At 40.8% G+C, this 21,422-nt stretch overlaps 1 protein-coding gene and 1 long non-coding RNA gene across 4 annotated transcripts in view; one reads left to right on the forward strand and one right to left on the reverse strand.

Moving 5' to 3' along the window:
* The first annotated feature begins 8,176 nt into the window (after positions 1 to 8,176).
* Positions 8,177 to 16,416, forward strand: LOC139041250 (transmembrane protein 254-like). Of its 3 annotated transcripts, none has more exons than XM_070491534.1 (4): positions 8,177 to 8,418; positions 10,711 to 10,814; positions 10,992 to 11,051; positions 14,656 to 16,416. In XM_070491534.1, exons 1-4 carry the CDS (start codon positions 8,329 to 8,331, stop codon positions 14,774 to 14,776), a joined length of 375 nt encoding a protein of 124 aa, XP_070347635.1. In that variant the 5' UTR covers positions 8,177 to 8,328; the 3' UTR covers positions 14,777 to 16,416. The 3 variants fall into 3 exon arrangements, with proteins under 3 accessions (XP_070347635.1, XP_070347636.1, XP_070347634.1); XM_070491535.1 differs by having other exon boundaries at positions 8,307 to 8,714; XM_070491533.1 differs by having other exon boundaries at positions 8,363 to 8,770.
* The window catches only part of LOC139041252 (uncharacterized), a 42,998-nt gene continuing 32,633 nt past the window's right edge, over positions 11,058 to 21,422 (reverse strand). The window contains exon 3 of the long non-coding RNA XR_011496069.1: positions 11,058 to 12,903. This is a non-coding gene — a long non-coding RNA (uncharacterized lncRNA). The remainder of the gene's footprint in view (positions 12,904 to 21,422) is intronic.

Here is a 21,422-nt window from a genome sequence, read left to right on the forward strand (position 1 = left end):
TCTTTCGACTCCTCGGCTCACCGACCCCGCATCAAATATGACACATATTTTCTGGTGGTACACAACCACTCTGTGCACCCCTACTTCTGTGGAGTGCGCCATTCCTTTGTGGAAGGACTCTCCTGGGCTATATGGCCCTCAAATTCTGGCTCATAATAAACTCACCCCAATTTTGATTTATAGATTGGTTACGGATTATTTGCATCAACAATATTAAGCTTGGCTTCAAGGAATATCCACTTGAGTCCTTTATGCTTTTTAAAAATACCTCATAACGTGAGAGCCCAACATAGACCAGGTCCTGTGTATTGAGCCCTGTGACACAGCTGTGCAAAAGCACAAATGCAGTCTCTGCTCTCAGAGAAGCAACATTAGAGTGAACTTTTAGAAGTACTTAACTCCCAATTGTCACCTGCAAGGAAAAGCCAGAACTTACTAGAATGCCTAATAAGGAGTTTCATGACCTGGCCACTACTTCCCTTTCAGCCTCGCCTTTGAGACTCTGTGACTTCCTGCAAACTCTTAGCTCCAACAGGCTAGGCCACTTCCAGGTACTGAGATACTCTCCGCCCTCCTGGCCTGTACATCTTGACAAATAAAAATGGCAAGTAATAGGATATATTGGAGTATATGAGGAAGCCATTTGGTATAAACCTAATTCACCCTGATTTCTTTTTTTTCCTCCAAAAGGGCCTGACTGGCTATTGAGCACGCATTGCATATCTGCTTAGACATTTCCTATGGCCAGAACAAAGGCCCTTGAGATAAAGATGCAACTTCCCCCCACATTAGCATTTTTCCTTAGGCTAGGAACTGATTGCTGCACTCACCTCCCAGCTCACCTGTGACCACCCAGCTGGAGACAACAGACTGCCACCTGCTGTGTTCACCGAGACAGAAGACCTACCTGCTATTTCCATCAATCGCTGTGCCAACAGAGCAGTCTCGCGACTATTGTAAAAGGGACATTCCAATCATATGTGAAACATTCTCTTTGAGGGTATATAATGACCCTGAATACCCCCCCCCAACTCTTTGGAGTGATCTGTTCCTTTGTGGAAAGACTCTCCCGGGTTATAATCCTCAGATTTAAGCTCAGAATAAACTCACCCAAATTTTCATCTATAGATTGGTTATGGATTATTTTCGTCGACAATCTGCTTCAGGTGCTGCAAAGAAAAGTCCCAGGTGACATTAGAAGAAAATACTTTAACCAAAAGCAAGTTGATCAACATGGCAATTTGATTAAAATAATCATCTGGTTAAAAAGAAAAAGGCAGCAATAACAACAAGTGATTTAAGAATTTGGTGCTCTGTAGAGTAATTTTGTTTTCCTTAAGTGTTTTCCTATGGGTTTTTCCCTGCCTGCAGAATTTGGGGATGTTTCCTCTACTTTTTGCATCCAGTGAATTTTTAATTCATTTTCCCCATTGTTTTTGTGATGTTAAAATTTAAACCATAAATGCACAAAAATGTGGTTAGTCCTCAGTTTGCCTACTGCAAAAATATAACATTTGCCTTCTACACAGATGTTGGAAACAGAATATTTCGTTCATTCACTTATTAAATAAATATTTCTGAGCCCCTCCTGTGTGCCACAATTGTTCTATTTAGCGATTAGCAATAATGTGTTTGTTATACCAAAGTTTGGGTCATTTTTTCATTGTTTTTATTTAAACAAAGCCTTTGGCTTCACCTTTAAGTGATACTTTTCTTTTTGTTTTTCAATGTACATGCTCAAAGGGAAATTATTCAGCATTGTGGACAGATTTTTGGGACCTCTCTCCGTAGTATAATAGGTAAATCTAGCAAGAAAATTTCATGGGCTTTAAGTCAGTACAATAACGTCTGTGCTGCACTGTGAAACAGCTGTGCAGGCCATCTTCAGCCTGTGTTAAAATGACCTTGCAACCCCACACCTCATGACTGAAGATGCCAGCTGGACAGATCCACATCAGGAAAAGAGAAAGGGGTACCTCACTCTCACATCTCCCAGCTGCATCTTAGAGATTGAGGGAATAATTAATGACCCTGGTCCTTGCCTCCCTCCCCACATAGATAATGTCAGTATCTCTGAACTTGTTTGATATATAATCAAGAAATTCTTGTTTATGTTACCTTTATTATATAATCTAGAGAAAAGCCGCGATGTGCTCTATCCCTTTTGTTAAGATATGTGAACTCTAGCTGTAAGGGGTTTTTTTCCTCTTCCCTGCATGTACACTGTTTGTGAAAGAGACATAAACTGCACTTAATCTCATACCCCTCAGAGCAGTTCCATCAGAGCACTCTCTTGAACAGTTTTCCTGGGGTCTGAACTCCTCATGCTGATTATTGAATAAACTCCTTCTCTAATATCACCTAGACTCTTTATTTCAGGCAACAGTAGTTTCACTTCCTTCCATCCCTTACCCTATGCTGAAATGTTGGTTATTCATGAGGAGAAGTTGATCTCTGTCAAACTGTATGCAATGTGCTACAGTATTCCAAGAGGAAGAGTAAAATTATTCACACAGGCTTAAGGATGCCTGGGAGGGTTAACCACAAGGCCACAAGCCTAGTGGAAGTAAACTGAGAACAGGCCAAATGTCCTGATGGGGTTCAAAGCAGGCTGCCCCAGCATATGCCACTCTGTTATGCAGATTATTTTGAGCTGAAGACAATAAAGATTCAGAAGACTCAGGAAGAACATTTCACCTTCCCCCAAACTGCCTAAAAGGATTTAACATAGAAGGCCTGATCCAGGAAGCAGCTAATACCATGAGATAACTATAGTATAAGGGAAAATAGGTGTGATAAGAAAGGCACCAATAAGCTCATCTTATCAAAATTCTGTCTCTTGGGCCACATTCTCTATAGGGGGCCCAGCAAACAGATGTCTAACAAACATTTGCTTTCCATTTCCATGTGAATTGTCTTCCTCCCCTTTGAAGTCCCAAACGGATACCCCCAACATCCTCCTTTGCCTTTAGCTGAAGATGATATTTAAGGTGACACCTTTGGCCATTCTGGCAAGTTGTTCAGTTTTCCTGGGTTTCTCCCATGTACACGTTATTAAACTTTGTTTTACTTCCTCCTGCTAACCTGCCTTTTTAATGTTTTTTAAAAGATTTTATTTTTCCTTTTTCTCCCCAAAGCCCCCTGGTACATAGTTGTATACTTCTAGCTGTGGGTCTTTCTAGTTGTGGCATGTGGGACGCCACCTCAGCATGGCTTTATGAGCAGTGCCACGTCCACATCTAGGATCTGAACCAGAAAACCCTGGACCACCCCAACAGAGCACGCAAACTTAACCACTTGGACAGGGGGCCGGCCCCCTGCCTTTTAAATTTTTTGACCAGCCATAAGAACCAGAGGGAAATGGGTATGGGGGAATTCTCCCTAACCCCCTACAGGCTCTATGGGGACCCCCAAACTGTTACTGGCTACAAACATAGGTTCTTTACCCGCCACACAAGAGGGGACAAATAAAAACTGGAATGCCAGGCTTATGGCAAGGAAAGGATTCTATTTTGGGTGACGTCAAGCTGGGAGTTGAGACTGAGCCCTCAAATTCATCTTGTTTCATCTCATCGCCCCAAAAGATCAGAGGCAAGGGGTTTTTAAAGGTTGCAAGGAATGTGTCTGCTTGTGGGTGGGGGGAGTCAGTGGCCTTGCTGGTTGGAGCTTTCTCACCAGCCTGCATTCAGCCTCAGGAAGCTGTTTGCAGGGAGGAGAAAGAGATGATAAGGAATGCAGGTGGCTGTCCTTGGTTGTCTGCCTCAATCAGTGATGGCGGATTCTGGTGCCAGGAAGCCAGGGAGTAAGCAGGGAATAAGTGCTTTGCTTTTAACCCCATATATGCTTGGTTTAATGTAGGGAAACTGATATCAGGGCCAGTATCAAAATTAGCCCTAGAAGTCAACACCTGGATTTGTGGGAGGAAAATAAAAGTCTAAAGCCATATGTAATCCTAACTAGTACAATACGCTATCTGAAAACTTGGCTCAGAAATCCTTAAAAATTCCAAAGTTCAACAAAACAGGAAATGACATGTTAAAAGATTCACAAAATATCAATATAAACAGAAAAGTTACTCCATGACCAAAAGTAAACATGCCTGACAAAGCTATATAACATACCTATTGAAGTATTAAAGCTACACTCCACAAATCTGGTGAATTTGGCAAACTGACAATTCAAATTCGCTTTGAGCACTTTGGGTTTTGTTGAGATGATTTTATGTAAATTGCCCATTCAATGAATTGTATTTTCTCAAACTGAATTTTATCCATTTGCTTGCCTCCTCCTCCCATATCACAGCACTCAGTTCATGGAAGTATAAACAATAGTAAGAACAACAGCTAACATTTATTGAAGATTTACTTTATGCCACTTCTAAACTAACCATTTCCCAAATACACATAATAAATCAGTGTCCTATAGGCCAAAATCCTGCACAAAATCTGATTATCATCATCATCATCAACCATCATCATTATTTGAATTTGAAGATTTTTAGGCAGGACAAACCCACCTTGGTTTCCCCAGAGTTTCACCACACCAAATTGGATCATCCCTATCCCTTTCATTCATTTGTTAATTTAATGCCCTGAGGACATTTCTGTTTGCAACCCATGAATGTAGGATCTCATACCTTAAGGTCAAATGGTCAGTTGTATTAAAATATTAAGTTATGCTGCCTCTAGTAAATCCCTATTGATTTGCCTGTCATCAGAACTACACTGTACCCAACCTGAAGCCTGGACTGTATTTGTCTTATTCACAGCTGTATCTCCAGGACCTAGCACTGCACCTGACACTAAATGAGTCCTCAGAAGGACTGACTGAATATTTGAGTGAATGACATAACCTTTTCTCCATTCACATTATACTTTGTCAACCTTTCATCTTTCCTAGTTTCCCTGATTCCAATTTAACTCCATCCAACGTACACCAGACATTTTCCCCTCACTGATTAAAAAAATAAAATTGGGGGGCCAGCCCCATGGCGTAGTGATTAAGTTCACTATGCTACACTTCTGCATGCCAGGTTCGCAGGATCCCCAGTGCAGACCTACACCACTTGTCAGGCATGCTGTGGCGGCAACCCACGTACAAAATAGAGGAAGACCGGCACAGATGTTAACTCAGGGCTAATCTTCCTTGAGCAAAAAAAAAGAAAAAAAAAGTTTTTACTGACTTACCTTGGCTAAGGGATCAAATCAAAACTACTTAGTTTGATACCTAACGACATTCATGATCAGGACCCTACCCACCTTGTGAGCCTCAACTCCCTTCACTCAACTTCACAATGTTCCCACATTGTTCCTTCTTGCAACAACAAATTGCTCTTAATTCTCTGGACACAATGCTGTATCCAAATTCCCATAAATTTGTTTAGATTGCTCTCCCTTCCTCACTCCCCCATGATCCTGGAAAACTGGGTTGCTATATTAGCACATGCCCATCCTACACTACAGCCATCTCATCAGAAATCCCCTAGGGGTACTATTATCTCTGGACGTCATGATACTGCATTATTGGTATACTTGTGTTGGGGGAGGGTAGAGTTTAAAATATTTTTTCCCAAATAGATAACGAATCATCATAAAATAATTTAATGAATAGTTCATTCTTTCTTCCTTAATTTGAAATGCTACCTTTATCATAAATGCTTGTGTATATGTCAGATCTCTGGAGTATCATTTTCCACTGATTTATTTGATTTACATATCAAATATCAAATGTTTTTAATTATTATAGCTCTTTATAGTGTGTCTCAATACCTGGTAGACCAAGCTTATAGGAAAAAACTATCTTTTTTTGCTTTATTTTGCACATCCCAAATTATCATTAAGGTTGAACGTCTTTTCATGTTTCTTGGCCATTCAAGTCTTCTCTTTAACAGATGTCCAATTCATATCCTTCACTCATTTGCCTATTATATACATTGAAGAATTTCTTCTTCCAGGTCCTTCAATGTTACTTATGGTGCCTTTCATAAGAACAAAGTTTTTAATTTAGATGCAGTTAAATTTTTTTCTTGCCCTCTATGGCTTTTCATTTTCATATCTTGCTAAATAGTTTCTTTCCCCTCTCTCAAAGGTTGTAAAACTCTTCTCCCATATTTTCTTCATTGTTTTCAATGTTTAGGTCATTAATCCATCCAGAGGGGAAAGAAAGAGATAAAGTGTAAAAGGGTAAGAGATTTCTTTGCCAACCCAGAGGGGATGGCAATATAGGATACAGAATTTAGTTGGGGGGCCAGCCCCATGGCTGAGTGGTTAAGTTCATGTGCTCCACTTCGATGGCCCAGGGTTTCAACAGTTCAGATCCTGGGCATGGACCTAGCACCACTCATCAAGCCATGCTGAGGCAGCATCCCACACAGCAGAACCAGAAGCACCCACAACAAGAATATACAACTATGTACTGGGAGGACTTTGGGGAGGAAAAAAAAGAAGACGCAACAGATGTTAGCTCAGGTGCCAATCTTTAAAAAGAAAACAAAAGAATTTAGCCACCTCTGGCATGTGTGGAGAGGGTAACTTAGGTAGAAGAGAGGAAACCCCTCCGAATTTCCAGTTGATTGTGAGTTCCTTGTGGATTGACATAAACTACTCATATCTGAGTAAAGATCTTCTGGTACCTTCTGAATTCCTTATATGTGCATGACAGCCTAACCATAAAAGAGAAATACTGAAAAATAGTCTAAAATTAGAGAAATTCTTGAAAAGTTCTGTTAAAGGCTTAATCAGCAGTGTACTTGAGGAGAGTTACCCTGTCATTTGTAGGACAAATTCGATAAACGGATTGCATGTGGGTTGTTGAAGTGGTAGAACATAGGAAGGAATGACCCAGGGAGGCAACAGAAATTAAACCACAGTTTAATTCAGAGGATGAGATATCATGTTAATCAATAGAACACTTGACAGCAGACTAGATATGAGGGCAGCCCAAGGGGGGAATCTGGGTACCTGGAAGAAGGAAGATGCTATTAAAATAAATAGGGGAGCCTTGGTGAGGACTGACTTGGTGGATAACAACAGTGGACTTGTCTTTGAGGTGTGGTGCCATACTTAGTGAAAGTTACCAGCAGGAAACTGAGAGAGGCTAAGGCTGGAGAGATTGTTTTAAAGTTATCCAGATGGAGGTGAAATTGAATCTCAAAGATACTATAAACACAGAGAGAAGACAATAGGGAAAACCTGTATCTAGGGGACAGGTAAAAGGAAAGCTGAGAAAACAGGTATTCAGAGAGGGAGAACCAAGAGGGTGATATGATGAAGAAAGATTACGATTAAGACAAGCTGTTTAGCACTGGTAACCCTGATAGTGACAGGCACTGTGGTTTACCTGGGAAAGGATTTTGTCACATATTCTGGAATTCATTAAGACATAACCGAATACACTCATGTAAAAAACAAGGAAACAGAACCTTAGCTGTTTCCATGTCAACTGAAGAAGTTCTGGAAATGTGCCACACCTCATATAGCATGGTCCTTAAGAGGACCAGAGCATTCGGCTACCACTGGCTTCCAATATTCCTACCCACTTGCAGGACTTTAGGCACCTCTCTGTGCTGTCTCCTCTTCTTTCAAATGAAGGACAATAGTCTACTGCATAGAGTTGTTTAACAGTACTTTAAACAATGTCTTGAACGTAGTAAGCACTCAATAAATATGAGCTATTGTTTTCACTCACTTTTAAGGTCCCAGCGAAATGGTCTTCCTCTCATGAAGTCTGAGAACACGCTTCTGTCTGATATGTCTCCCACTGCGCACTGATGACACAGTGCTTAGCACAGGCTCGGCACACACGTCGAAGGCTCAGTAATATTAATAATAACCAAAACTTATAAAGCACTAGGGGCCAAACACTTTTGTGAGTGTAATACACGCATAACTCATTTAATCGACCCAAAGCCCCGGGGTAGAGAAATCAAGGCACAGACAAAAAGTTAATGGCAGAGCCAGGACTTAACCCGGGTGTCTATCCCACAGCCCCTGTTCATAACTGCTGTGCCCTAGGGTTCGATACTTCACTAATGAAGAAGCATGGCATGATTTCTCACCGAGCATGGCAGAGCTGAAGTTCAAAAATTAGACTCATGGTTATTAGAGGCGGAAAGCACCATCTATTCCAACATCTTTTTCTTAAACCCAGGAAAGTGACACTGAGAGAGGGGTCTCCCCTGCAAGATGACCAGGGCACCAGACCAGAGCTCTGCAAGATTCGCTCCCCAAGGTTCCGAATCCTTAGACCTTCACCCTCCCGGAGGTCCTGCCTCCAACCTCCAGCGGAGCAGTGTGCCCCGGCAGCGCCTTCCGGGGATGTGCTGCAACGATGGGGAAGGCCGCCGGCGACGAGGCGTACTTCCAGAGGAGCAGTCTGTTCTGGCTCACCGTCATCACCCTCTCCTTTGGCTATTACACCGTAAGGGCAACGGCCTAGCGTAAGATCCGCGCCTGCGGGCGAGGAGAGTCTGCGCAGGCACATTCCGGCTCTCAGGCGCTTTGAGCCAAGTGAAAGGGGTGCAGGCCGACAAGAAGACGCAGGCGCACTCCTCTGCCCCTGCCCGTCGCCGGGGCTCGAGGTCCTGAGAAACCGGCTATTCAGGCTTTCCCTCTATGGGGGCGGGGACGGCTTCCCACCCCATGACTCAGCGTCTAGCTCTTTCAAGATGGTGGTGGCGAAGTCAGAGGGCAGCAGAGCTGCTACGGCCTATTTCCGTACGTGCAGAGCCTTGCCCTCGCTGGTCACGGTCGTGGGGCTGGGATATTTTGCGGTGAGGTATAGGGCGGGACGGGGCATCTATTTTGGCCTGCCAGGCCCTCGTACAGCGGGGGGGAGGGGGACGGGGAAGTTGTGGAAGGGAGGTCTTGCGCTTGCCTGCCCGGTGGTTGCCTAGGTTACTGGCGTAAGCGGAAGTTAGGTTGGCTCTTTGGACGGTTTCTGCTTTAAGAGTGTTCATGCCTTTGCGTCCTCGCACATCCACGGTTGCTAGACTAAACTGAGTGTGAGGAGAGCTGACGGAGGGGGAATCCAAGTTGGCAGACTCCCGTAGGCCTGCCAAGTCAGGATAGGGCTTCCGACGCAGAATGCTTGAGGCAGTTAGAATTGCTTGGAAAATGGGAATAGACCTAAGGGATGGGTAGGATAGTTGTTAAGAAGGGATAGAAAGGATAAAAATGTATGGCATAGATATGGAATCAAGAAGACTGAGGATCTCTACTAGAAGAGGAGGGACTTTTGTCTTGAGTTCCTTTAAAGGATAATGGGATAGATGCCTGGAAAAGTAGGTTGTGGACTAAGTTGGTATAATTTTGAAGGAAGGCAAAGCTATTTGGATATTGCTCAGGAGATTGTGGTGATTGGGGATTAGAAGTGTGTTTGTCCATGTGTGTGGTGATGAATTGAAATTAGTCTTTGGGTGGTGAACATGATGTAAGCTACACAGAAATCGAAATATATGACGATGTACGCTTGAAATTTATATAATGTTATAAATCAGTGTTACTGCAATAAAAAAAGAAAAGGAAAAAAGTAAAAGAAGTGTGTTTGTCGTGTCCACAGTGTTGATTATTGACGAATCTGACCACCTTTGTCCTGATTTCCCCATACGTAAAATGGAGGTATTGAACTGAAAACTCTTGAAGGTGCATTTCTGTTCTGTGATTCTGCATCTCTGACTAGTTAGAATACAGATGGAGGAAAGCTTTGGGGACTTCAAATTGGGATATTTTGGAACTGGCAGGTGCTGCTCCTTCTAGTCCCCTTGCTTTTGGAGGATGCAGTGATTTTTCATGCTTTATTTATATTTTGGATGTGTAACAACATGATAGGAGAGGCAGTACTGCTCCTGGCTGAGATCTGAATGGGACAATAAATTTTGGGCCTGTTGGCACATAATTGTTCTCAGAAAAGCCTAAGCTGGCAGAGATTACAACACAGAGACTGAGGGAAAGCTGATGAGATTACAAAAAGCTTATGTGATTAAGTAGTTGCTATTAGCACTTCACAAACCTGATCTCACTTATTTTCCAACTTTGTGCAGGATCATTCCCAATTTTAGAGATAGAAAAAGTGAAAGAAGAGAAAGGGATTTTAAATTAAACTGGGGTTTCGGGGGCCGGCCCGGTGGCATAGTGGTTAAGTTAGTGCCCTCCACTTGGCAGCCTAGAAGTTCTCTGGCCCAGATCCCAGGCGAGGACCTACACACCACTCATCAGCGATGCTGTGGCAGCATACCATATACAAAGTAGAGGACGATTGGCATGGATGTTAGCTCAGTGCCAGTCTTCCTCAAGCACAAAGGAAGATTGACGACAGATTTGAACTCAGGGCCAATCTTCCTCACCAAAAAAACCCACAGGCGTTTGGCTCAAGGCATGGTTTCTGCAGTAAAAAAGCTAGCCAGGGCACATAAACTCTTAAAATGTGTTAATAAACTGTATAAAATAATGTTTTTGGTGGAGTTCATTAAGAAGTCATCCAACTTGGACATTGAGTCTGATAACCATATAGTTTCCTGAGCATAAATCTCCCACTAGAATAGTGTTTAGAAAATATAAGTAGAGAGTGGAAGCCCAGGTGACTTAATTCAGAGTTTCTTTGGTCTATAGTTGTTCTTGTGGAATCAGAATTATTTCCTAGCCTCTCTCAAAAGGGAACATTTGCTGATTTAAGTGACCTAATAGGTATTGTGTGCCTCTGGTTCTTTTTCAGTGGGTTGTCTTCTGGCCTCAGAGTATTCCTTATCAGAACCTAGGGCCCCTGGGCCCCTTCACTCAGTACTTGGTGGACCATCATCACGCCCTCCTGCGTAATGGGTAAGGACAGCTGCGGAAATGGGGTGTGGACACTGCAGCTCCGGTCTCACTGTACGCCAGGAAGGCCTGCAGTTGCCTTTAGATATTTAAGAGTAGTGCTAGTTCACGTTAAAGCACCTTTCTTTTTGAGGTTTCTGTGATAACCATCACCTTAAACTAGGCTGACTTTTGTTTCAGGTATTGGCTTGCCTGGCTGATTCACGTGGGAGAGTCCTTGTGTGCCGTGGTATTATGCAAGTAAGTGTTTTTAATAGGTCTTTGTCGCTTTTCTCTTGGTATCTAAGTTGAGAGTAGCCACATTTAAATAATTCATGCATTTGTAGGCTGAGAGCACTCTCAGGGTAGAGTTGAATCCCCACACCTAATACTGAGCCTAGCTTAGAGGGAGTATTCAGTAAACATTTAATTAATGAATTCATTTCATTTGTGTTAGCTAATCAATTATTTCATTACTTAATTTGATGATTTTTGTATTTTTTTTAAAATTCTCTGTATAGCCCCAACTAGAACAAAAGATTAGGAGGCTACCTTCTAGTTTGAAGAGGGGCTAAATTATTGACTTAGGCTGATGATGCCCCATTCTAGTTTCACAACAGAATCACCTGACGAGCTTTTTCAAAATGCTTATGTCTACATATCTGGTTTCCAGACCCAGAGATCCTAACCTGGTAGGCCTGACTTCGGGCATGAGAATTTGTTATTTTTTCAAGCTTCGCAGATAATTCTGGGTTGCAATGCAAGTTAAAAGCCCCTTGACTAAACCCTACTCAACAGATGTCAGTGTAAGTCAATACTATGTGACAGTAATAGAAAAGATTCTCTTTACATTTGTACTTATGTAAGCATATACAGAAAGTATAATGTAATGAAAGAGATGGCTATAGTAATGCCAGACTGCTTTGCAGTTAACTTTGTTTCTGGTCAAGATTAACTGCCACCTGTGTTATTGTTGTATTACCTCTAAAAGTGGAAAATAAGATACTTTATTACCACTACTTTTTAATAATAGAAATAATATTTATTGGGTGCACCCTATGCCAGACACCACTAAGTGCTTTAAATAGATTATCTTCTGGTTTATTAAACAAGCTGGAGTTTTTGGGAGAGGAGCAGAAAGAGACTTTATTTTTTCTCACTCCTCTCCAAGTAAACTCATTCTGTGGATTATTTTCTGCCTCCCTCCCAGCCCTGCATGAAATCAGAAGCAGCACTATAGATTTTCCAGTCACTATCTGATATTATCCAGTGTAGTACAGTCTATTTATTAAAACTATAAACTTTTATCTAATTCAAAATAGCTCTTCTCATCCAGCTGGGGATCAAGAGCCTGTTGTGGGGAAAACAGTGTAGTTAGTGCCTTCTCTTATTCCACCTTTTTGCCATATTCACTAGCAACAGCTGCTTGTGCCCCTTGGGCTGGTAGGAGCAGTTAGGGGAAACAGGGCACAGTGTGCCTTGTGATCAGCAGTGAGGTGCTGTGGATGTTGCATACCCAGTGTTGGCTCTTTCTCTCCAGAGGGTCCCTGGTGGATCTTTGAAAAACCACCCATCACTGGGGATCTCCTTTGTGCAGTTCCCACGACGATTCCTTCAGGTGCCTCCTCCAGCATGCCAGTCACAGTTTCCTCTCAGGAACTATGATTAGGGGGGAATTTCCCTTTTATTGAGAATTTTTCTGCCGTTCAGTTAGGTCTTTAGGCCCACCCGTTGCCAGCGCCCTTCCACAAGATCTGTATGGCTCACGATAATAGCTTCCTTATCCCTCCAGTGGGATAAAATCTGCAAGTGCATGCGGTTCCCAGTGCATGCACTTTAATTGCCTACCAGCCTTTAATCTTTTGAATCAAATATAAATCCCTTCCCCCAAATTGCAGGGGACTTGTGTCAAGCTCTCCAGTTGGTTCTATTGAAGCTGTTCTTTGGGCTTGATTTGTGATAGGAAATGCCACAGCACTAGCACCTCTTTCCACTGGCCTCTTCAGCCTCTCGGTGAAACCTCAGCTTGGAGGTGTGTGGTCCAGCCACACTGACACTGTCCACTGACAGTGTTGGAGTACTTGACACCTATTTTGTCGTTGGCATTTGAAACCTGTAATGAAAACAGAAAGAATCAAATTTAACATCCTGCCATGCCGTTCTTTGAAAGGTGGAGGGAGAACAGGCATAGAGAGGTTAGGTCACCACTATTTTGTTCATGAAATCATTTGTTTATGGTCTAACATGTTGCAGTGTATCATTGGTCACTATAAATCAGAATAAATATTCCTTCTGAATAATGAATTAATGAGCAAGTGTAAGTGAATGAATCAATATATGAAGACATGCAGGACATTTGTGTAGGACAGTTGGTGAATTCCTTTTAACCAGAGATAAGATTGGACTCTATGTTCTACTTTATAGACACCATAATATGTGTACATATAAATATAAACTCTTCCATAACTTTTTTCTTGTGTCGTACATGCCTATTTTTCCATGTCTAGACCTATAAATTTACTTTATTCATTTTATTAGTGCATAGTATTCTATTCTATGTATATGCCTTAATGTATTTAACAAATCTCCCTCATGATGGACTTTTAAGTCTCTGGTTTTTTTACTGTTATAAATAGTACTGCATAAACATAAATGTCTCATACATCCCGGCCCACTTTGGTATATCATTTTTTTATTGTTTGGTGGTAGAATGTATGAATATAGTCGATTTTTATCTGTTGACCTTACACCCAGTGACCTTGCTAAATTCGCTTATTAATTATAATAGTTCATCTATAGATTCTTTTTAATTTTCTAGGTACACAATTGTGTCCAGAAGTAAAGACAGTTTTATTTCTTCTTTTCAATTTTATATACCTTTTATTCCTGTTTCTTCCCTTATTGCCCTGCCCACTACCTCCAGCACAGTGTTGACCAGAAGTGGTGATAGTAGGCATCCTTGCCTTGTTCCTGATCAAAGGGAAAGCTTTCAACATTTTGCATCATGTTTTTTCTAGAATTATGTAGATTTCTTCTATCAGAATGAAGACGTTCTATTCCATTTCTATGTTTGCTGAGAACTTGTGTTAAGAATGGATGTGGAAATTTATCAAATGCTTCTTCTGCTTTTATTAAGATGATCATGTGATTTTTCCCCTTTAATCTGTTAGTGTGGAAAATTATATCATTTTTACATAGATTGTTTTTAAATTTTGTTTTAAATTAAAATTCATCCACATGAGACTTAATTATATACAAATGAGACTGTAGCAAGCCATTTACTTCTTTTGGGATATTTTCTTTTAAGCTTTGTTTTAAGCCGTTTGGTTTGAATGACTGTATAAACAGGTGTTTATTATTACTATGTGCCAGGCCCTTTACTAAGCACTTTGTGTATATTATCTTATAAATCATCTCAAAACTTTGGTGAGATAAATACATTATTCCTGTTTTTCAGACAAGGAAACTGATTCTGAGAGAGAGTGAGTGACTTGCCCAAGGTCACAGCTGGTAATTGGCCAGTTACATCTGGTCTATCTTCAAAACACTTGCTCTGAAGCCATATCAGTGCTTTTTGACCCTATCCCCTCATCAGAATCACGTGGGAAGCAGTTCTATAACACCATGCCCTAGGCAGTAGCCAGACTGCTTCTCAGGGAAGAGTGAGTGTACCCTCCTAAATGCACAAGAAAAATGAAAATAAATGAACTAAGTATTCAAGTTAAGAAGCTGGAGGAAAATGGCAAAATAAACCCAGTGAAAGTCGGTAGAAGGAATAAGTTTTTTAAAAAATAGAAGATAATAACTCCTATGAAACCACAACATTAAAATTCTGGTGGTTAAACTTTTCTTTTTCTTTTTTTAGGTCTAAAGGCATCACAGATGGTCGAGCTCAACTACTCTGGTTCTTACAGACGTTCCTCTTTGGGATAGCATCTCTCTCCATCTTGATTGCTTACAGACCAAAACACCAAAAACAAACTTAAAGAAGATATCCAAAAGCTTTCTCTTCCCTTTGATATTCAACCCCACCTTTTTTAAGGGGTGCTGTGTTTTTCTCAAACTTTCTACTTTCTAGAAAGTTAAGACCCTCTAGTTATTCATTATTCTTTCATACATTCTGGTTGAGCTTGAGCAGATAATAGGAAAAGACTTTAACTTTCCAATTCTGCAGACTGACCTGTTTGGCAGAGGACTTCTAGCTACCTTCTTGAGGTCCTTGGCTGTGTTGGTGCTCTCCCTATCGTCTGGTTTAAGCCAGGCACTAAATTTGCCTGTTGGCATACCTTTGCTCCCACCTTCTGATTAAAACACCTTACCCTTACCAGCACCATCTTTGTTCTCCTTTTGCACAATCTTTTCCACCTTTCTGGAACAAGATAGAGTGATACTTCCACAACACATCAATTCCACATGCTTTACTAGGCACCTGTGAATCAAGATCTTATTCTTGCAAACTTCTATTTCTCACACAACCAAGAAAGATAAGGAAAATAAACAAGTGCCTGGAATGGGGCAGGCTGAGCGATTACATAGAGGCAAAGAGGACCTGCTGAGAACCAGGAGGAGAGGACTGGGGAATGCCTTCCTGATCCTTCCAGCCAGAAGTGATCCTGGCCGCCACATGGCCCCACGGAGACAGTGCTCTGTAGTGTGCAGGGGTCTAATGGCCACCACTAGATTGCTCCTTCAAGTCAGGACCACATCTTAGACAGCTTTATTTTTCTTTTAGCACCTGTCCCGTTGCCTTGCACACAGGTATTCTGTCAGTGTTTATTGAACAAAGGAGGGAAACTCTGATTTCACTTTCCACTTGTTGAGTATCATTCCAATTTGTGTGTGAAAAGTTTAGAACCCATTCAGTGCACCCTCAAAGAAAAGCACAGGACTGCTTTTGACTGTAGTCTCACCATTCTGTGGGTCCCCTGATAGGAAACCTGTGTCTTTCGCACTTTCCTATTCTGGGTCACTTTCTCCAGGCTCTCTAGATGTCTCCCTCCAGCTCTGGCTTACTCAAATACAAACATTCCTTTTCTAAAGATTCTAGCCCATGGCTTATCCAGCTAGTTACTACTACTCCTATTCACCTGGTTGTACCTTATGACTGACTGGTAGGGGCAGGAGGGTCATTGACTGTGTCCCCTGACCCTGGTAGAATGACTCTGTCACCTCTAGAAGCCATTAGGGCTTCTTTCCTGGAGGACTACCTTCTTGTTCTCTAGGCACTAGACCTTATTTTCCTTCCATGATACAGTAGGGCATATTATTTGTTTTAAGCAAGCATTTGTCAGAAACAGCCCTTTCCTCCAAAGAAAGGCCCCAAGTAAAAGCACAACAACAAAAGATTACGGACTAATGAATTGTTTCTGGTGGAGATCAATTTCTGCAAATTAATGTCGGTCTTTCCCTCTGTTTCTCTTATGATTAAGGGGTTGCTTTTTGGTAAAGAAAAAGATTTTTGATCATAGAGTTAAACATCATGGAACTCCAACCCAGATTTTTTAGAAGCAATGGTCCTCTTCAAAGAGAAATAATGAGGATAATATTAATGGTGCCAGAAACAATATGGCAGATTAGTGAGCGAAATGGACTAACTTGAATAAAATGCTGTGAATTTCTTCAGAAATGTTTCTCCAATCAAATGCTTTTTTTGTATGTCAGGTTTGATAGATTGTCACATGCTTGATTGTACTTTTTCTCAAATAGGCTCTATTATGGAACTGTTTGTACAGTTCAGGGATTTTTTTTCACTGGTAAGAAATACAGATGCCCTAGTTGTAGGGCATATGTTCCTCATTATGTTTACAGAGACGCCCATAGCGCATTTGACTCCTCCATGCACTGAGTCATGGGTGGACGTGAGTGTCTCCTTTCATTGTAGGATTGTCCTCTTGTTTTATGTTTCACTCAGCATTTGATACAGTCTACACACCAAGTGAGAGTAGTATTCTTTTTTTAAGTGCCAAAAGTATAAAATCCTCTAATCCTGTTTGGAGTATTATGGCTTAGAGCAAAAAAGGATCTTAGTGAGCAAATGGTGCAGGTCATTCATTTTATAGACCCATAAACTGCATCCCATCAAGGTGAGGTAACAACACCACACAAAAATAATTGAGTGTCCTGTTCTCCCCTGCCTCAGCAGAGGAGCTTAGAAGTAAGTCTGTGAAGCAAAAAATAAACAGAAAAATGGTGACATCTTGGCTTTGTGTTGCAGTCATAGTAGTGACATGGGAGAAACATCTTTATGTTGAATTTGGATGAGAAAAGGCCAGAGGCTCTTGGTGGAAGCAACTATGGAGGGCAAACAAACTAAACTTTTCTTACCCACCCCCTACCCCGACCCCGAAATATCAAAAGCATGTATAGTTTTGGTAGGACAAAAAAGAAAGAACCAATTAGGAAAAAAAAAAAAAGAGAGAATGACCTCACAACCTAGTAACAGGATAGATTTATAAACTATTTCCTGCATTCAACATGTTATGACTTCATGCAATCCAATATAAACATTTTATAAGTCATGGTTTTAAAACAAGTCTTGAGTTTAAGAGGTTATACTCCAGATGTGTAAAGAGGTTCTTTGGCAAAACAACTTGCTATCTGAGAGCCCTTATGTGTTTACATATAGGCTCTGAAAACAGAGAAGTTAGAGAACCTGCCATTGAGGTTAGAGAACAGAGTGCAATCTCATTGTTATCTTTGCATGGGCCCTTGCTGGAGCCTTGTTAATTAAAGCTCTTAGTTTAGCAACCTGGCTTGTAAATATTTATCCTTCCCTTTCTTATCAGCACAGACCAAAAAATGCTAGTAGGACAGCTGAGTAACATATTGTTAAGTCTTTGAGACCCTTCTCTCTACAAGACTCCTTGACCACATCAAATTGGAAATCTTGGTTTCCCTTTCATCAAGGTTGGACAATGAGAGTGTATAATTATCATTTCACATTTCTCTTTATGAAGAGGAGATCTATACTGATTTCACAGTGGACATTTGAAAGTCCTATTTTAAATACTGTGTTTGCAATTTCTATCAACAAACATTTAAGATGGCTCCTAACCTTTTGTAATAGGTTTGAGTATACCCATTGCCTCATTTCTGTTTGTAGTAAGTCATAAAGTTGGATTAGGGAAAATACCTTTGGCATACTAATACTGTTCAGGGAAATAATCGTGAAAGAACTTTTACTTTTCTCTTGTACCAACACGTTGCACAGGATGTTGCTAGTAAATAAAAATTACTCAATAAAAATTGCCACTCTTGACATTGCTGTAAATGAAAGAGAAATGGCATCTATAGTATAAAGCAGTGAAGTGTTCCTTAAACCTCAAGCATGTAGGGCCCACTCATAACTTTAGTCATGTCTACACTGCACCTGAATTCACTTTTTAAAAAACCTTCCTAAGCAAGAATAACTGAAATGCCAGGCTTGGTTTGTTCGTTATATATTCCTCTAATACATATGAGAAGAGAATAAAGCATAATTATTACCTAAAATCACCATGCATACTAATGATATGTTCAGCACGCTACTAGTAATTAGAAAGTATCACAGTACTCACTGAGACTGAAGTGCGGAGTTTAACCTGGCTCTAACTACAGGATTTTTGTCACCGTCCTGGACCTCAGTTTAAACTCATCATTAAAAAGAATATAAGTAATTTTACATTGTGGCTGGGGTAAAAATAGAATGGTAAATTTAAATGAAATCATCTAGGTAAAGCAACTTTTTACACTATAACGCATTAAACAAGAGTATAGTTTTATTGGAAGGCTGGCTGAGGATGCATCCTGCACTTCTTAAACTTGACCATGCAAATGCATCACGTGAGATCTTGTGAAAGTGCAGATTCTGATTCAGTGAGTGTAGAGCATGTCCAAGTTTTCACATGTCTAGTAGGCTCCCTGGTCGTGTTAAAGCTGCTGATCTGCAGATCACTTTGAATAGCAAGATTTTTAGAGAAAATTTAGAACTAGAAATAAAACAATTCAACTCTGATTTCATGAGGCTTTGGGTTGATTTCTATGCATGCCAACATGTTTTTGTAAGAAAAACAGCTAAACACCCTCACTGGGAGCTCAGCACTTGGAGTCCTGACATAATCAGCAAAGAGCACTGTTGCAGTGCTAAAAATGCTGATGAAATTAGCCAATTGGCATGTCTGCATACTCCCCCTCCTTGAGGATAAAAGTTTGGAATTGAGGCCTTTTGAAAATAAAAAACCCAATACTTTTCAAACATTTTGTTCTAGACACTGACATAAAATATGCAAAACCCACAACAATTCTGTGAGGTAACAGTTATGCCCATTTTATAGTTGAAGACCCTGAGGGGATCTCTGCTCAGATGGCTCACTAGCTCAGGCCACTGACTGCGTCTTCCAAGATCAACCCTGAAAAAACAGTCAACGCACAAGAGAAGCATGGATTCCTAAAACCGAGGAAAAATTAGGGAATCTCCCCTAGACAAGACTACTAGAATTGGTGTGGAGTGGGGAGGGGTGGCCATGGCCTTGGGCAGCAGGGAGAACTAGCTTGGAGGAGAACTTTTTACCTTCCGTTTCTGTCTCTCCCTCAAGTTGCCTTAAGACAGACAGTCATCTCTCTCCAACCCTTCAGCACAGAAGTAGGTAATAACAGTGCCCATGGCAGTGTCTGTCAATATTAGCAACACAAAACCCTCACTGGGAGACAGGGGAAAGTTCATGAAAATAGACACAGGCATTCACTCCACCATGCTCCCAACCAAATCACCAGGATTGTGGATTATGTTGTTATTTCTTCCTAAAGGTTTAAAAGAGAAAATCTCAGGCAGAAGACTGGTGGAATGGCGTCAGTTTTCATGAAGGGTTCTGTGGTTCCTGGATTCTCATCTTTAAATCTCTGATTCCAATATATAGTTAAGGCCAATTCTAATTGGCTTTAACCCTCCCCCAATGCATAGTAGCAGGCATGCTAGTTGATGCCTGAAGGGAAAATGAGCTCACAAACCAAATAACCAGATAGCTAAGGATGACACATATACACCGAGCCACACATACCATCTGAAACAAAAGCTCTGGAACAGAAAGACCTGGAATCTAAAGATGTTCTTTAAGTAGGAGACAAGGCATTATTAAAAGAAGATATTAGCAACATGAAATAAGAACAAGAAATCATAAAAAAGAAGTAAGTGAAAATATTAGACATGAAAAATAAAATAGTTGAAATAAAAACATCTAATAAGTGAAAACAGAGTAAGTGAAATAGAATGAATATAGTTGAAGAAAGAATTTGTGGACACAAGATTGTGGAAGTCTCACAGTAGGAAAACACAAAAAATATAAAATATGAAAGAAAAGCTTAGAAATGTGGATGATAAATATAGAAATACCAATGCCTGGGCAATAGTTCCAAATGTAGAGAAAAGTAAAAATGCAGCAGAGAAGATATTTGAGGAAATAGTGGAGATAAATTTCCCCTAAATAACCTTATTCGAAAGGGCTCATAAAGGGGCAGAGAACAGAGATCAGGAAAAATCCATTCCTAGGAATAACAATAAAATTTGAGAATAATGACAAAGAGAAAAGTCTAAAAGCTTCCAGAGAGAAAGAGCAGATCACCTCCAAAGAAATGACAATGAGATGGATATCAAACAGCTACATTGGATGCTAGAAGACAGTGGAATAGTAGTTTAAAAATATTGAGGAAAAATAACTTTGTAGAATTTTATATTCAGCCAAATTATCGTTCAAATAGGAGAAAGTCATAGAAAATTCCCTGTATCCAAGGGCACAGAATGTTTGCCACACAAAGACCCACATTGAAAGCACCTTTGAATGAAGTCCTTAAATAATGAAAAAAGTCAGGCAGTGCTGCAAGAGATATGGGGGAGGAAAGGGGAGAGAGTCATGAAAGAAAAATAAAAGGAGATAATGTTTTCAAAATAACCCCAAATTTAAATTATATATGTTCTAGAAAATTTCCATGATAGCATGTGTGTGTGCATGTGTGTATGGGGGAGGGAGGCAGTAGGATGAGTTAACTGGGCATGAGGGTAAGTTGAAACTGACAAGTAGAAATGGCAAGCAATAGGATATATTGGAATATATGAGGAAGTCATTTGGTGTAAACCTAATTCGGCCTGACTTTGAGTTTCCAAAAAGGCCTGACATGGCGATTGAGCATGCATCGTATATCTGCTTTAAACATTTCCTATGGCAAGAACAAACGGCCTTAAGATAAAGGTGCAACTTCCCCCCACATTGGCATTTCCTTAAGGACAAGCATCTTTCCTTAGGCTAGGAACTGACTGCTGCGCCTGCCTGTGACCATCCAGCTTATCTGTGACCACCCAGCTCGAGACAACAGACCTGCCACCCTGCTGTGTCCATCAATCACTGTGCTGACTGAGCAGTCTCACAACTATTGTAAAAGGGACATTTCAGTCATATGTGAAACATCCTCTTTGGGGGTATATAACCACTCTGCACACCCCACTTCACGGTCCTCACATTTTAGCTCAGAATAAACTCTCTCCCAAATTTTCATTTATAGATTGGTTATGGATTATTTTCATCCACTAAACAGTTGCCACCTTAGGAGGAAATATAGATACTAATAAATTTTAAAAAGCAATCAGGATGAACAAACATGAAG

This window comes from Equus asinus, chromosome 20 (assembly GCF_041296235.1).
Source record: "Equus asinus isolate D_3611 breed Donkey chromosome 20, EquAss-T2T_v2, whole genome shotgun sequence".
In the NCBI taxonomy this organism is placed as follows: Eukaryota; Metazoa; Chordata; class Mammalia; order Perissodactyla; family Equidae; genus Equus; species Equus asinus.

Bases quoted from the DNA above. Each gene is read 5' to 3' on its own strand.
- LOC139041250 (XM_070491533.1), top strand. From the start codon at position 8,666: ATGGTGGTGGCGAAGTCAGAGGGCAGCAGAGCTGCTACGGCCTATTTC. The intron at 10,815-10,991 runs GTAAGGACAGCT...CTTTTGTTTCAG, and splicing joins CACGCCCTCCTGCGTAATGG to GTATTGGCTTGCCTGGCTGA. The intron at 11,052-14,655 runs GTAAGTGTTTTT...TTCTTTTTTTAG, and splicing joins TGTGCCGTGGTATTATGCAA to GTCTAAAGGCATCACAGATG.